The sequence below is a fragment of the Euprymna scolopes genome, chromosome 26 (assembly GCF_053919585.1).
Source record: "Euprymna scolopes isolate OS-2025 chromosome 26, ASM5391958v1, whole genome shotgun sequence".
In the NCBI taxonomy this organism is placed as follows: domain Eukaryota; kingdom Metazoa; phylum Mollusca; class Cephalopoda; order Sepiida; family Sepiolidae; genus Euprymna; species Euprymna scolopes.
The window spans coordinates 76,163,817-76,181,458 of record NC_136507.1 but is presented as its reverse complement, the minus strand read 5'-3'; the positions used below and the strand labels follow the sequence as shown (position 1 = coordinate 76,181,458).

At 32.4% G+C, this 17,642-nt stretch overlaps 1 protein-coding gene across 1 annotated transcript in view; it reads left to right on the top strand.

Annotated features, from left to right (window-relative positions):
* Positions 1–15,763, top strand: part of LOC145248202 (UPF0764 protein C16orf89 homolog) — a 252,393-nt gene extending 236,630 nt beyond the window's left edge. The window contains exons 6-7 of the mRNA XM_080110065.1: positions 10,542–10,661; positions 15,516–15,763. Of these exons, the coding sequence (XP_079966191.1) occupies positions 10,542–10,661; positions 15,516–15,652 (257 nt within the window). The 3' untranslated portion in view covers positions 15,653–15,763. The remainder of the gene's footprint in view (positions 1–10,541; positions 10,662–15,515) is intronic.
* The last annotated feature ends 1,879 nt before the right edge of the window (positions 15,764–17,642 follow it).

The window sequence follows — 17,642 nt, the reverse complement described above, 5'->3', positions numbered from 1 at the left end:
ATTTAAAATTGCTATTAAATAAATTTTAAACAACAATTATATTGATAATATATTTAATGTAATTTATTTTAGGAAACAACGTTTACCAAATATCATTTGGTAATTTCATTATGTTTCTAGCTGGAAAAATAATTCCGTGTAGATAGAAAAAAATGTTTGGCTTTGTTTTGTTTTGTTTTTTAAATATAAAAAAAAAACACTTAGGAAAAAAACTGGAAAGATTTCATTTGTTTGTTTTATTTTATTTCTTACAGCAATACAGAAATTGGTAAATTTTTCCATGTAATTCGGCGTCGTTTAATACCTAAAAAAAAATGAAACTCTCCACCCCTCTAAGTTCAACAATTTACACTTTTTTTTCGCGTTAATTTCATCGATTACAAACTTAATTTTCTAATTAAAAAGGTAATTTTATACGACGTGACCCAGCGGCGTTCAACTCCTAAAAAATGGAGATCTACTTTTTTTCAGCCTAATACATTTGAAAAGCCTTTATAAATATTATTAGTTTGCAGAAGTGCAATAAAATTGGGAATTTAAAAAAAAAACATGTTTAAAGGGGGAATCACTTTTCTATATAAATTTAACGTAAAATGAATTATAAAAATAATTGTACAAAGTATAGAAAGACTTTCAATTTTGGCCCCTTCAAAAAATAATTTTAACCGGCTAAAGACCCATGAAAGAACGGCCTGTAAAAAATCCAATCATGTGAGGGCCCCTAGCGCCACTCTGTGAATTTTGGTTTCGGGAGAGATAGAGTTTGAAAATGTTGAGACAGACAAACTGACAGACAGGCAGACATATGGTCGTTTATACATTGGATTATGCAATTTGTTTCAGAAATATATATGGCTTTTTTTTTCGAGCGTCGGTAGTAGAAAAAGTTTTAAATTTCTGCTGCCTTGTATAGTTAATCAAGCATTATTTGCCCAAACAACGTTTACCTTCCTCGTTTGAACAATCTTCGAAGAAGTGACACGTCAATATGTCTGTACAACCAATGGAATCACAAACGATGCCGGATATCGGTCATGCATGAAGAAAATCCGCCTTCTAATTTGTGTAAGTTTTGCTCCCTTTTTATCTGTGCAGTCAATAAATTATATATATATATACTAGCAGGGGTGCCCGGCGTTGCTCGGGTGTTTAGAGGTGTATGCTGTGCAAAAAAAGCAAAAAAACAAAAAAAATGGTTAATTTTTTAAAACTTTGACCCCTATTATGACCCCTTAAAATTTATAGTTTCGGGTTCAAATCACTTTATTAAGTTAGATCCAGGTTCAAGGAACCTATATCTAAAATTTCAAGTGTCTAGACCCAAAATTGTCGGAGGAGTTTGGTAGAGTTCTTAAAGGTCAAATCGTTGAAATTTGACCCCTTAACAGCCAAATTTCTGGCTGACACCCGTCACATCGATTTTCCGAAATCTCAGTACCCGGTATTTCAAATTTCGAGTCTATAGACTAAAAATTGACAGAGTTATTGCGTAGGGAAATGTACACAGACAGACACACAGACAGACAGACAGACACGTTCACTTTTATAGATATAATAGATATATATATAATAACAAGACTCTACATTCCTAATTTCATGATGCTGACCATCTTACAATTTATTCCTTTAAGTGCGTTGACACAATTCTTGACAGCAACTGTTTCGTAGCGCATAAATTAAGAATTGGTATAAATAAAAGGTAAAATATAATCGAAAAATATATTTCCACAGATATATATATATATATATATATATATATATATATATATATATATATATATAAATTCGTATTCCTGTTTGTTTGTTTGTTTACAATTTGATTAATATATACAAAACGTGCCTTACTCTAATCTTTAATTTATTTCTATATATAGTATGATATATGCAAAAATATACAATTAAGAGATCACCTTATTTGCGTATGACATTAGGAAAAATTGATTTTACTAAATTGCGGTATCTTAGTTAATGTTTTTATTGAGAGAATTATTTTAAGTATTCTATTTAAAATTGCTATTAAATAAATTTTAAACAACAATTATATTGATAATATATTTAATGTAATTTATTTTAGGAAACAACGTTTACCAAATATCATTTGGTAATTTCATTATGCTTCAAGCTGGAAAAATAATTCCGTGTAGATAGAAAAAAATGTTTGGCTTTGTTTTTTTTTTTTTTTAAATATAAAAAAAACACTTAGGATAAAACTGAAAAGATTTCATTTGTTTGTTTTATTTTATTTCTTACAGCAATACAGAAATTGGTAAATTTTTCCATGTAATTCGGCGTCGTTTAATACCTAAAAAAAAATGAAACTCTCCACCCCTCTAAGTTCAACAATTTACACTTTTTTTTCGCGTTAATTTCATCGATCATAAACTTAATTTTCTAATTAAAAAGGTAACTTTATACGACGTGACCCAGCGGCGTTCAATCCCTAAAAAATGGAGATCTACTTTTTTCAGCCTAATACATTTGAAAAGCCTTTATAAATATTATTAGTTTGCAGAAGTGCAAAAAAATTGGGAATTTTGAAAACAAAAACATGTTAAAAGGGGGAATCACTTTTCTATATAAATTTAACGTAAAATGAGCACCCACTTTTTGGCCACCAAACGTTCATCGAGACATGTCACCTCTAGCATTTTTTTAAAAGTTTGGTGATTGAGGGGAGGGGAAAAACTGGGGGGGGGGATAGCATTGGAAACATAAAATAACGATAAATTTAATTAATTTCTATGAGACCATTCTCTACTTTCACCTAACAATTTAATAAATAAAACAAAGCCCAAAATATGACAAATTTAATTTTTTTGCGGGGGAGGGGGGAGATTACATTAGAAACATAAAACGGCAAATAAAAAGCAAATCAAAATCCCCCCCTAAAAAAAGCAAATCTAAAATTTCTTTTATTTACAAAGAAAAGCCTGTAAAAAAGTGCCTTTACAAAAATAAAGGTAAATGTATAGTTTAGCGGCGTAAATTATTTGACAGGCAAAAAAATTATAAAAACTATTTATTTTTTATATAAAATGTTATTAGACACAAAGGCTGAAATAAAACAAAAAAAAACAATTTTTATGTTTTTTTATCATTTTTTATTAAACTAAATGTGCACGACTTACACGTTTTAAATTTGGCTTTTTTAGGTTTGGCAGTTTGGCTTTTTAAAGGCCAGATTTGACCTTTATACGCTCTTTCATTACAAAAAAAAAATATGGCGGCCAAAAATATAGTTTATGAACGAGCTTAAAAAGGCCAATCTGCCAAACCTTAGAAAGGCCAAATTTTAAAAGCAATATAGTGGCCTCGAATAATAAATATAAATGATAAAAAAAATAATTAAAAAAATGAGAATTTTTTCTGGTTTTATTTCATAATAAATAGTTTTCATATTTTGTTTTTGTTTTTTTGTTTTTTTTTTGTCTGGCAAATAATTTATATATATATAGTAAGCCTGAAGGGTCCTAGAGTGGATGAAACGCGGAATATTCAGTGTAGCTTAATCGCCATATATATTTTATAACTTACTAACTAGCTCTATCTACGTATTGAGCACTTTTGAAGTAAATACTTAAAGTTTACGCATAAATTTATACTTTCATATATTAATTTTATGTGAGTAAATGAAGTAGTTATATATATATATATATATATATATATATATATATATATATATATATATATATATATATATATATATAATAGTAAATGAAAAATAAATTACACAAATTATAGCAGAACAATAAAAAAAAAGTTAAGGGAAACTTTTTCAAAAAGTCCTCTTTAGGCCATGGTATTTCAAAGTCAAATGATTCCATCAGAAGAGAAAGTCCAGGAATTATACAAAATGCAACTATAGAAAAGGAAACTGGCTTAATGACATTTAAAAATTAAAGGGAATATAAGAAATACGATAAAATGGTAGATAGTCATTAAAAGTAGGTACAACATATATGGGTAAATCGGAAAACTAGTATATATGGAGGTAATAATAAAAATATAGTTAAATATAAAAAGTATAATCCACTATGAAAAAATTATATATATATATATATATATATATATATATATATATATATATATATATATATATATATATATAAATTAAAACATGAACCAATACCTATTACGTTAAATGTTCTTAATAGCGGCGTTCGACCTTCACCTTTTTAATTTTTTTTTTTTTAATTTTCACACTTTTGCACCGATTTTTCCGAGCTAAAACCCAATATAGTTTCGCATTTATTCAAATACTTTATATATGAAGTTTTATGTCTGTAGACCAAAAACAAATATATATACGTATACCTAGATATATATGGAAACAGTTTTGTGTTTACTGTAACCTTTTTATGCAAATATTATGCAAGTATAAATCATGTAGCACATCTGGATTAATATGATTACACGTAATAGTTAACCCTATATGATCATCCTATAAGAAAACGGAGAAAATTAATAGGCAAAAAACTAATAGGGAATTAATTAAAATGAATGTTTAAAGGAATATGCAAATTAGCTAGATATTTTGCTAGTGAATGCATTTCCACAACCAATATATAAGGAAATTGTATTTTCTTTTATTTAAAATAGAGAAATGTTTTTTTAATATGAATATCAATGCACTAAAAACGAATTTAGAGGATAGAAGATAGATAATCTTTTGTCACTTATTATTTATCGTACCCTAAATGCTCATTCTCTCCATTTTTTTGTTTATTTTACTTCAGTCGAAGTTCTCAGAAATCAAGGGGCCCACGACCTTGAACTCTATATGAGATACATAGATATTCGAATGTCCCGTTAAAGTTCTTTATCTCTCAAACACTGAGTTAGTAAAGAAATTTAGAACATAATTTTCCTCTCCCCAATTAACCATTTTTATACGTTGTAGTATATCTTTCATGTTGGGCTCATGGCTTGCTGGATTCCAGGACAAGAATTTATCTAGTCTGGTGGAGTATCCAGCTTCGTGCTATTACTTGAGGTAATATCACTCGGAGAAGGTGCACCATTCCTCGGAAAAACTGTGGGGTAGCCGTGGTGAGGAGATTTTATGTGGGCTACGAATACTATGTGATTTTGAATATTTGGTCAGGGTTTACTTCTATGGAAAAAGTATCCTCATGCCAGATTGTTTTGACAAACCCCTGTACAGTGAGACCTTAGACAATCGAGGGCAGTGTCTAGTAGGCATTCAAGTTCTCTCCTGCATATGTGTACGTATGAGATACCTTAATTTGTTACCTATTCTCTTCTCATTCGATGTGCACTCATGCCGGAATTTCTCTTCCTTTACTTTTCACTACCTCATTGATTCTTCGTCTAGTGTTCGCCGCATTCCAGAAGTGGGCGTCGATCGTCTCATCAGTTTAGCTAGATAAATAAAACATCTTTTCATGCAGAAAGGAACATAAAAAAAAGTTTGTAAAGTTTCATTTTGGAAGATAATTCACTCTCGGAAAATAGATAGATAGATAGATAGATAGATAGATAGCGAGAGAGAGAGAGAGAGAGAGAGAGAGAGTGTGTGTGTGTGTGTGTGTGTGTGTGTGTGTGTGTGTGTGTGTGTGTGTGTGTGTGTGTAAAAGTTTTCTCAACTAATTATTAACTCAATTTATTTAGATAAGTGGTTCATGAAAAAAGACCTTTGAATGGGTTATTTCGCTCTTGGCGATTTCAAAATTTTCGTTCAGCTTCTCATCATTGGCCAACTGACTTGCGCACGTTCCATGGCACATTCGCATTATTCGATGTTTCCAGCACGTCTCCCATTGATAGACTGAATTTTCTAAACCTGATATGTACTTAGTGCGACCCTTGCCAAAATGCACTCGCTCACTTACTCGATACAGGGCCACTGTATCACGTGACATCAAGATCGCAAGTCGGTGAAATCTAAACTATTTATTTTTTACTAAGTTGTCATCACTTATAATGGCCAGAAGGCACTCCATAATAATAATTAATGAGATAAGTGGATTGTTCCTTGGACGACGAAGAATATCACAAGGGGATTTAAAATGGAGTGTTTATGCAGAATACGAACTGCGCTTAAATAATTACATTATTATTTAGAAACTTATTTAGTACTTACGCCTTCATATTACAGTACTGAAAGAATACCGTTATTATTTAGAAAGCCATTCTTAACATAGGGCGGGGAGGGTGTTTTATAATTATTTTTGTACTTTCACCTAACAATTTAATAAAAATAGATATCGTAAAACTTGAAAATACTATTGTTAAAAATAGCACGGTAACATAGGTGCATAAGCACCACCTATTTTTAACATGGGGAGAGGATGGCGTTTTGTAACTCTTTTGCGCTGACACCTAACAATTTCATAAAAATAGATATCGTAAAACAATTTAATAAAATTAGACATCGTAAAACAATTTAATAAGAAAATATACCGTAAAAACTGAATGCAATTTGAATTTATTTTTCTAAAAAGTAACTGTATGATTGTTCTGCGAAACAACTCCCCACATGTGGCGGCAGTACTCCCCCTTAAGACGTATCTGACTCCTGTAGAAATAGAGCGAGAATTGTATCAGGAGTCACGCACGTTTTGGGGCGATAGAATGATCCAACTATTTTCCCAGCCGCCTTAGCAACGTTATGCTTATCTTCCTTTAATGGTGGGACGATGAAACACAAGTTCGAGAAAGCGGGATTTGAAAAGCCAGCGCCCCAGAGGAATAGCACTTTGGCTTGCAAAAATATTCAGGCAGGCGCTTCAAACGATTAATAATAAACTAACCCTTCTTAAAGGGTAAGGAGGCAAAACCTGGGAGAGAGAACCTCCTAGAAATGCACAGGACCATACACGTCAGCTAACAGAAAACAACCCATCTCAACAATGGCCTGGAATCTGGTGACTGGGCCTTAGCAAATGATTAGATGTAACTTTTCAAATTTTTTTTACGTGTAATGAAAATCAGTCACAGGTGCTTGTCAAAGAAAACAGTTTTATCCAGGAGGGAGACGTTTATTTCAACTCGGCCAAAACAATGACCCGAGCGTTGACAGCGTTAAAAGTAGCAAAGAAAGCACTTTTCTCCATTTTTCTGACATCGGAGGAGAGAGAGAAAGAATAAACGAGATCTTGGTGACCTGTGCTATTCAAGGTATTGCGTAGAATCGGTACTGTCGTCTGCGTAAATATCAACACGTGATCATAAAATATTTATGCTTCAAGTTTTTTTTTTTTTTAATATCTTCAAATATTTATTCATGGTGCTTAGTTTGGTTGTTTTGTGAAGTAAAATTGTTGTTTTTGTTTTTTGACCTGGCAGAGCATGTGTTTTGCAAACGGAAAAGAAAAAACAATAACATCAATGATTAGTGCATTTTTGTTCAGAAATTCAGTATCTTCAGACAGCCGTATTTGGTAGCATTAAAGAAGCGTGTCACTGGCGTCAATAGTTGAGGGGGTGTAAGGCGTGATAAATGATACAAGATATGGGAATTGCCGTCCAAATATGGTGTTTGGAGATTATTACATTATTCTTTGACAAATGTATATAAAGATTGATGGAATTGATTAAATATGAAAGTCAGGCGGAAGACGTTTGTAATAAAGGTAATCATTGTTATATGTAATGTATGTAGAAATACATATTTGCACGTACATACACAGAAAAAGATACATACATATATATATATATATATATATATATATATATATATATATGTATATATATATGTATGTATATATATATATACATATATATATATATATATATATGTATCTTTTTCTGTGTGTGTGTGTGTGTACATTTCCCTCTGCGGTCTCTATCAAATTACACAGCCAGTGTTACACACACAGACACACACACAACACACACACACACACACACACATATATATATATATATATATAACAATCAACTAGTATGGAAACCAGTCTTTTGGTAGAGACCGCAGAGGGAAATACACACACACACACACACACACACACACACACACACGGCATAATCACGTTTGACACACCGGTTCCCGTCAGATCACCGAAGTTAAGCAACAATGAGCCTGGCCAATATCAGATGGGTGACCATTTCGGACTTCCAGGTGCTGTATATGCTCTTCGCTTATCTCGGCATTGTTTTCTGTCGTCCTAAACCTCTCCTTGTCACTGGATTCAAACAGTACCGATTAAGGAGACGTGTAGTTGATGATTGCGCAACCCTTGCCACACAATGATATGCGCAGCTGCCTCTATAGAGGGTATCCTTTATCTTTCGAGACTGAACAGAGGCAGCGAATATATATCTGTGCGTGTGTCTTCTTTCGTATAATATCCCTTAGAAATATTTTCAATTAGACATTGACGTATATGAAACTGGCATGTCTTTTAATTAGAAGGAGGTGGTACATGAATTGTCATTATTTCGTGCCTCGCCAGGGCAGAATGAGGGTCAACCTAATTATATTTGTTGCTATTGATTCGTTAGTGAAGTTCGAACCTTTTTCCAATACAATTTGTTTGATCTTTGTCTGCTTTTTCCCCATTATTTAATTGCTTATTCATTCATTTTTCTTTCTGCTAAACGTTATCTCCCCTTCTTTCTGTCTGTCCATCTGTATGTCGCTATTTCCTCCCTTCTCTCTTTCGCACACCCTCTCCTTCTTTGTATTTCCTTTCCTTTTTCTTTTTTTTCTGTCTGTTAATCGTGCTATCACTCAATTTTTTTTATCCGCCTGTCAATTTATTTGTTTCTTTCTATCTATCTATATTTCTCTACCTCTCTTTTTTTCTCTTTCTCTCTCTCTTTCTTTCTCTCCCTCTCTCTCTCTCTCTTTGTCTCTTCCTTTTTTTATTCTTTTCTCTTTGTTAATCGCGCTATCTCACTCATTTTCTTTGCTTGCCGATCCGTCTGCTTATTTACTTCTGTCTCTGTCTATCAGCTCCCCCCTCTTTCTATTTCTCTCTGTCTCTGTCTGCCTGTCTGTCGCTCTCTCTCTCTCTCTCTCTCTTCACCCTCTCTCTATCTCTCTCGGTCTCTGTCTGTCGCTCTCTCTCTCTCTTCCTCCTCTCTCTTTCACTCTCGGTCTCTGTCTGTCTGTCGCTCTGCTTTAGGCTATCTACTCACCTTTCTCTTCCTCTTCTTTTCTAACTTTTCTTTTCATTCCGGTTTCTTCCATTCAAAATCTCTTTCTCCCCCTCCCTCGCTCGATCTCGTTCTCTCCATTTCTAGCCATTTTTCTATTACGATCTTTTGCATCCCGTAAACTTTAATGCCATAAAAAACTTTCAATTTCTGTTCAATTACTCGTATACAATTGTTGCATATTGGGGGGATGGGCTTTCGAAGACAATTGTAGAAAGTAAGTGTCTGTCGAAGTCAATAGGTATCCAGTTTGACAGGTGTGTGAAAGCAGAAGTATAAAAACATGCAAATTATACGCCATTGGGTGTTTATAATCGGATCTCGTTAAAGGTAGTCGAGGGGGGACATGTTTGTAAACTGGCAGCACAACAAAAAACTGTTCTGTCCATTTTCTTTATTGTGACTCAGCGAACGACTAAAAATACCAATAAAAAAACCACAAGGTTTGTATTATTTACATCAATCGGACAATTGGTCTTATCTTGAATGTTATCTCCACAACGTTTCGGTCGATGTAACCCCCACCTTCGTAAGGTGTAAAAGTCGCCATGTTTTGACAGGAAACAAGGGAGTAGCTCTGCACTCTAAGGTTTCGAATTTTCGGATCTAGTTGGAAGTAAGTCTAAACGAATTATAAAAATAATTTAATTATCAGGGAACCGAAGGGGTATAATTTTGAACTTATTATGATTAAATATTTAATTAAATCCATCAACCAACTGTAAGTTCATAGAAATATAATATTTACGAAACTACGAAAAAGTCGTCATGTTTTAACTGGAAAAAAGGGGTAGCTCTGCACTCTAAGGTTTCGAATTTTTGGATCTAGTTGAAAGTATGCTTATACACGAATTATAAAGATAATTTAACAATCAGGAAACCCTAGGGGTACAATTTTTAATTTATTAGTGTTTAATTTTTAATCAAATTTTAATGCAACTAATTAAAATTTAAAAATTTAATCATAATAAAGTAGAAATTATATCCGTAAGGTTCCCTGATAATTAAATTATCTTTATAATTCGTGTAAATATACTTTCAATAAATCCCAAATTCAAAACCTTGGAGTGCAGACTAACCTCTTTTTTTACCTGCCAAAACATAGCGACTTTATCACCCGACGAAGGTTGGAGGTTACACCGACCGAAATGTTGTGTAGGTAACACTTAAGATAAGAACAATTGTCCAATTAATGTAAATATTACAAATATTACAAGTATATATTTATACCTCATGTAAAATAAAATTCATAATTGTGACAAAACAAGATGGCTACTTTAAAGTCGCCTGCGATTTGTGTGGTTGATTTAAATTAACAATAGTTTGAGGAGACCGTACAACAAACAGAAGCTTACCTCCCTTTAATTCCTGCATTGTCAACAACTAAAATATTAACGTATTTCATTTTTCATTCACAGCGGCTCTATGTGGGATGCAAGGATATTACCAGCTTTTCACAATGGAATGGCTAGAACATATACTCAGTTGGCAATCCCCAAATGGATGCTACAAGGGTTGGCCTTTAGAATACATAAAAGGTAAGGCGAAATAAATATGTAAATAATCCCCTTCTCTCTGTCTCTCTGTATCTGTCTGTGTGTCTGTCTCGCTCTCTCTCTCTCTCTCTCTCTCTCTTTCTCTCTCACACACACACACACACATATTGGCATATACATACGAGAGGATCAAAGAAGCATAGAAGGATTCTTTAAATGGAGACTCTTTCGAAATAATAAAAGTGCTCAACGCATAGGTAGAGTTTAGATAGAAGAGGGAAAGATACTGATAATTTGAAAAATATGTACTGTTGAATATAGATTTATTCATCATTTTAAAATAAGGGAATACAATCAAGGGCATAGAGGTTATCAAAGTTCTTTATGCCAGACACTTCGAAGCCTAATGCTTCTCCTCAGAAGAGAGTGGGGGGTGCTAGGTAAGAATGGTACGGCGAGCAATATTCATTTCATGGAATGTTGCTTAGGAGGTATAAATTATAGTGTGTGGGAGGGGTATCAGTGGAATTATTGCGGTAAATATGGGGGTCTTAATTAGACTCGACTGTGATCTTAACAGGATTGAGTGGCAGGTATATATTTTGGAGGGGGGTTATATGCAAGGGAAATAGAAGAAAATAAGGAATAGACGAAATTTCATTTTCATATCTCAAATTTTCCAACTCGTTAGACATGCGCTAACGAAAAAACGCAGGTTAATTTGCATGGGTGTTCTAATGTTTGTAAAAATGTTATTTATAAAGCTCTACATTGTATTGAGCATTTTTGTAAAAATATTGGGTTAAGTTAATTTTATCAATATATTTGGGGAGGCATATATTTTTCTATGAACCTTTAGAACATTAGATATCTAACATTGTATAAATTTATTACTGACAATAAACTTCTGATATTTTTCTTCATCATATGGTAAATATGTCTTCTGTATGAAAAAGACTTAATTATTATTAGTAATAATAATAATAATAATAATAATAATAATAATAATAATAATAATAATACGTTATATATATTCTTATTACAAAATAGATAATATCTTATATATAATAAACGATATATATTAATCTCTCTCTCTCTCTCTCTCTCTATATATATATATACATACATATATATATATATATATATATATATATATATATATATATATATATATATATATATATTCACTATGGCGTAATGGAAAAATAGGGTCAACATCATGAATTTTGGAATATAAATTTTTAATTGCTCTGTAATCACATTGAGCTTCTTATATAAGGATTGATATATAATAAGAAAAAATATTTCTACAGAAACACATATATATATATATATATATATATATATATATATATATATATATATATATATATATATATATATTTAAACGTCTAAGGAAGGTATACAAAATTTTAATTATTCGACAAGGAGTACAAAAAGAAACAAGAAAATCCCTTATTCCATGGAGTTTCGACGAATTCACTTCTTTTCATCAGAGGGAAGATGTTCGCAAAATATACAATAAATTACGCAGTTTAATGCATTAGAAGAAACAATTAATATTAAGTCTATAAAATTTGCATAAAAAGTTCATTTAACAGTTCATAGGGATTCAATTTGAATGGTACAGCAAGAAACAGGAAAAAAAGGGAGAAAAGGAAGAAAAGGGATATGGTAAAAGTTCAACTAGAAAGATGGTAAATTCCAGAATAGAAAAAATCCGAGATGCATCTGTTAAAAATGTATTGGTAATCCATGGGAAAACAGAAATATGAATATTGATATAAATGTCCAGGAAGCCATCTCCCAGAATTAATATAGTTGGTTAATTAGTTTAAATAAAAATTCGTTGTATGCAAATACACACGCACACACACGCACACACACAAATACATATATATATATATATATATATATATATGTGTGTGTGTGTGTTAGCGATACTTATTGAATAAATTCAATTATTTATATGGAAGTACATTTTTACTAAATTTGAGTTGGGAATAATTTTCCCTTTGGCCAGTTTGGTAACCCCAAATTGGGAGCGGCATATGTATCATTTTTTACATATAATTATCCGCTGACACATGTTTCGTCGTCTACGACTCATCAGAGTGGCTGAATCTAGCGAGATTTGAAATCGGGACCCCGTGAGAAGTAGCCTAAGCCTCTTCCACTGAGCTATCTCGCAGGACTACTAATTCGCCGCATTTTTACGTAGATGTTGTTTTTTTTTGTTTTTGTTAGCGATACTTGTTGAATAAATTCAATTATTTATATGGATGTGCATTTTTATTTAAATACGAGTTGGGAATAATTTTCCCTTTGACCGGTTTGGTAACCCCAAATGGGGAGCGACATATGTATTATTGTTAAAATGTAATTATCTACTGACACATGTTTCGTCGTCTACGACTCAAAGAGAAAATGATTCCCAACTCGCATTAAGATAAAAATGCACTTCCATATAAATAATTGAATTCATTCAATAAGTATCGCTAATAAAAAAAAGACAACATCTACGTAAAAATCCGATAAATTAGTAGTCCTGCGAGATAGCTCAGTGGAAGAAGCTTAGGCTTTTTATTATGGGATCCTGATTTCGAATCTCGCTAGATTCAGCCACTCTGATGAGTCGTAGCGTGTCAGTGGATAATCATATATATATATATATATATATATATATATATATATATATATATGTAGTCATTGACATACAGTCCTGTTTCGTTGTATCACAACTCATCAGTGCTGCTAGACTAGCGTCTCTCCCAAGCCAAGGATTGAACCTAGAACCGTCGTGTTGACAGTCGGCAGTTCTCCCGCTCGACCATGGAATCGACGTCCGTAAATAACTCGTCGGAATGTCTATTTAAATAGACACCCGCCACCACTCATATATATATATATATATATATATATATATATATATATATATATATATATATATATATATATATATATATATATATATATATATATATATATATATATGTTATTAGAGACAGACACACAAGAATTTACACATTTTCGGAAAGTTTTTCTTTTATTGGTCACAATTTTATCAGCCCCCGGTGATTGGCATATGAGAATATAATTATTCATTAAATGATAATTTGCACAACTTGTGCTTCTTCGTCAGCGCGAAGAAAAAAACAATATTACAAGAGTTTCATAGCCCACAAATATGATCGTTCCAGCTAATGTAGCAGATATTAATCTTTTTTTGTTGTTGTTGTTGTTTATGAACAACATAGCTATAAAGTTTAAAGTGAGCTTTTATCTACATTATATATATATATGTATATGTATATATATATATATATATATATATATATATATATATATATATAGAGAGAGAGAGAGAGAGAGAGAGAGAGAGAGATTTTTATAATTGAGTAAAACACTCACATGCAGCTCAGAGTCGGAATCATCAGTTTCTTCGTTCTACATTTAGCATGACAGTTAATACATAATATATTTTTACATTTTTTTTTTAATTACCTCCCTTTACTTTCGACCTGAAGCATCCATGCTTACAACATTGCCTTCAAGGACAAAATGAATTTGTTAGTTGAACCGTTTGGCTTTATCTTGCGTCCTTGACTACCCCCCCCCCCCAGGATATTTGCTCGTCTTGAAAATGTTAACGAAAACGAAGAATTAATAAAAATAATCGCCTCAAAATCAGTGTTGGTGCAGAAAATTATTAATTTAAATAATCATTTATTTATTTTAATTTTTAAATTTTAATTTTCGGTGAGTTCACACATTTCGTTTAGAAGCTCTGTCTGTTAATGATCGATATGTCGGTCACTGCCTAATTACTCGCTTTTCAACAAGTTCGACACAATAAAAAAGGGCACTATGGTTTGAAATAAAAATAAAAAATTGCCTCAATTTAGAAAGATTTTTCACTGACAGAGAACAGAATAGATTAAGAGTAGCATTATAACAGATATTACACTTTGCTCCTGGTCAAAAGGCCAAATCGTTTGTTAATGTAGAAAAAATATAGCTCCCCCCTCCCCACTTCCAAAAAAGAGAACACTCTGGATGGGAATTAAAATATCATATTTAAGCATATTTTACAACCGGACATTCTACTTATATGTATATAAAATGGCCTGATCTGTCTGCTTGAGGAACGGACTCTACTAAACTCCTCTCTCACTTTTGATCTACAGACTTGAAACTTATATATATATATATATATATATATATATATATATATATATATATATAGGGGATTTGAATCTGTGTGATAAATCCAGTAGTCAGTAAAAAAAGGGCGAAAATGAAAAAATTGGAACTTGGCAGACATATGTTGACTTACAGCGCTCTTGTAACACGTAAAATGTAACGTAAATGTAAATTCTACTCTTCAAAAGATATTGTAAGAATTACATTTAAAATGCATAATATTTCAAATTTTCGTAAAAAAAAAACTATGTATTAAATATATATCGTACACTTCATAAGGTATAACTGTATTTAAAATATCGATTATTTACATTTAAGAATAGTATATTCAAACTAACACAAGACGAAAATGTTAAATTAGGTCGGTGTAATTTTTTGCCGAATAAAAATTTCATTTCGAAAATGAATATCTGTATTTTTGAAAATCTTTATTATTAATAAAACTAACTGTGCTCTTTATAATAATTTGATTTCTTTCTGTGAAGGTAAAGACCCCTTCAGTCTTGGCCGACCATGGATACCCAACGTAACGTAACATGTAACGTAACATGCGACCGCACCCGAGATTGAACTCACTACACCAGTTTGTAGTGTAATTCAAATTTTGTCCGTAGCTGAATACTTGTTGGATTTTTCGTTGCCGACAATCTGAAGATATAATCACTGAAATTATGTATCTTTTTTGTTTTGCAGTTCCTTCGCGTCGCGTGAAACGCGAAGAAAAAGTTCTGGACGACGGTTGTATGTGTCATCGGACGACGGTGGCAAGTGCAGCCCTGGTTCAGTATGTCCGCTATTTATCCGAGGCCCTGGCCGCCAGTCGTGCGTAGACGATACCAAAGATTCGACCCGGATGTCTGCAATAAAACGTCAAACTAACATATCAAACGAAACATTGTAAACAATATTGTCAACAATAATAATTTTACTTTTCAAGTACACTCTGTCTTTTCGTTGATTATTTTTGTGCTTCCGCTAAGGGGAGAGAAGTGATGTTTTCACATATCACCGTATATTGGTCGATACTTCATAACTTCCGGCGTGATTACTACCGGAAGCGATCACAAGGCAAATTAGTTCCTTCACTTTTATTGTTCTTCAGCATTTCTATTATGAAACGATTTATTGAAATAAAATATAAGAAAAGGGCATTATTTAAAAATGTACAATAAAATTAACGAAATTATAAAAAAAAAAAAAAATAACGCAATTAGTCTTTATTTGCACTTTTAATAACAAAATTTAAAAATAGATGTTTTTATTTTATTTGAAATTTTATAAAAAAAATATATGCTTATGAAAGTATAAAAATAAAATCATTGAAATAAAAATGACAAAATTTCGAACATCATAAAAATATATATCCAATGCATAATATTCCCAAAATAGTTGAAAAAAAAGATTTTTTAAAGAGTTTTCAACAATTCTTTAAAAGAAAAAAAAAAAAAGAGCGCAGAAAGTGTTTTAACAATTCTTTTAAAAAATTAAAAATAAAACTAATTTCAATAATTCTTACTTAAAATATGACAACGACTCGTCGCGTAGCGGTTAGGATACTTGACAGAAACATTCCCGAGTCCGACAAGATACACACGAAGAAGGTTTGAGGTTACATCGACCGAAACGTTGTATAAATGGTACAAAATAAAAATAGTAGTCCGAAGCATTCAAATAATCCATTCAAATTACATTACAGATATATTTTAGATATTCATTAACTTTAGCTGGTTTATTTTACAACATATCAACTCTTTGAGCGTTAATACAAGCCTAGGTGCTCGGCGTTTCCTGGGTATTTTGGGGGGGGTGTTGATAAAAAAAAAAGTTGCAGTAGGCAGGCGGAAAAGAAAAGTGGAGGTGTGTGTAAGGGTGTTGGTTGAGCAAAAAGAAAGAAAGAAAGAAAGAAAGAAAAGTAAAATTGTGAGCGCAAAAAAAAAAAAAAAATTGAAGTAGTAAGCAGGCTTGAACCCGTAACGCACCACAGGGAAAAAAAAAAAAAAAAAAAAAAACCGATCTTATCGATACGCCTACAGAAGTTGTCAGGTGCGGTCGAAATAACGCCTTTTATGCGACGTCCTTGACGCGACGTTTGAATGACTTGCAAAAAAATGCCAGCGAAAAAAAACGACCCTCCTTGTAGAAAAGTGTCCGGCTGAGGGTGAAGAAATTATTGGCTAATTTTTCGATAGTTGTCGTCCCAAGGGTCGAGCTTCAAAAGAATATCGATCTCCTGAAAATCCGTCGCCTCTGTCGAAAAATTTAGGCAGACATACATACATAAATGCATACATACATAATACATACATACATAATACATACATAATACATACATACATAATACATACATAATACATACATACATAATACATACATAATACATACATGCATACATACATACATACATGATGATTGCAATGTCTTGTCAGACGAGTGCCACTTCCTCAGATACGAGCCCAAAAATGACTTCCATCGCCACAGGACCATTTTAATAGACAAATGCGTGAGGGAGTATTTATACACAGATGATGTTACAGAGTCTTAGCTTTGTACGACAGCTAAGTCTCTCTCTCTCGGTTCAAAATGTTGAGATCCAGCAACAAGCAAGAGCAAGATAGCCAGCAACAAGTTAAACTGCAGACCAGCTTAATACGGGTACTGGTCTCCCGCTTTATGTTTTTTTTAGATTAGAGATTTGTTTCTCCTAGAAAGGTTGCCTTCACCACGGCTTACGGGAGCCCTCTCCACCTCAACGCACACATGCATACACACAAACACACACGGTGCTAGTTGGCCGTTGACCCCCCAAAAGGGTTCATTCGT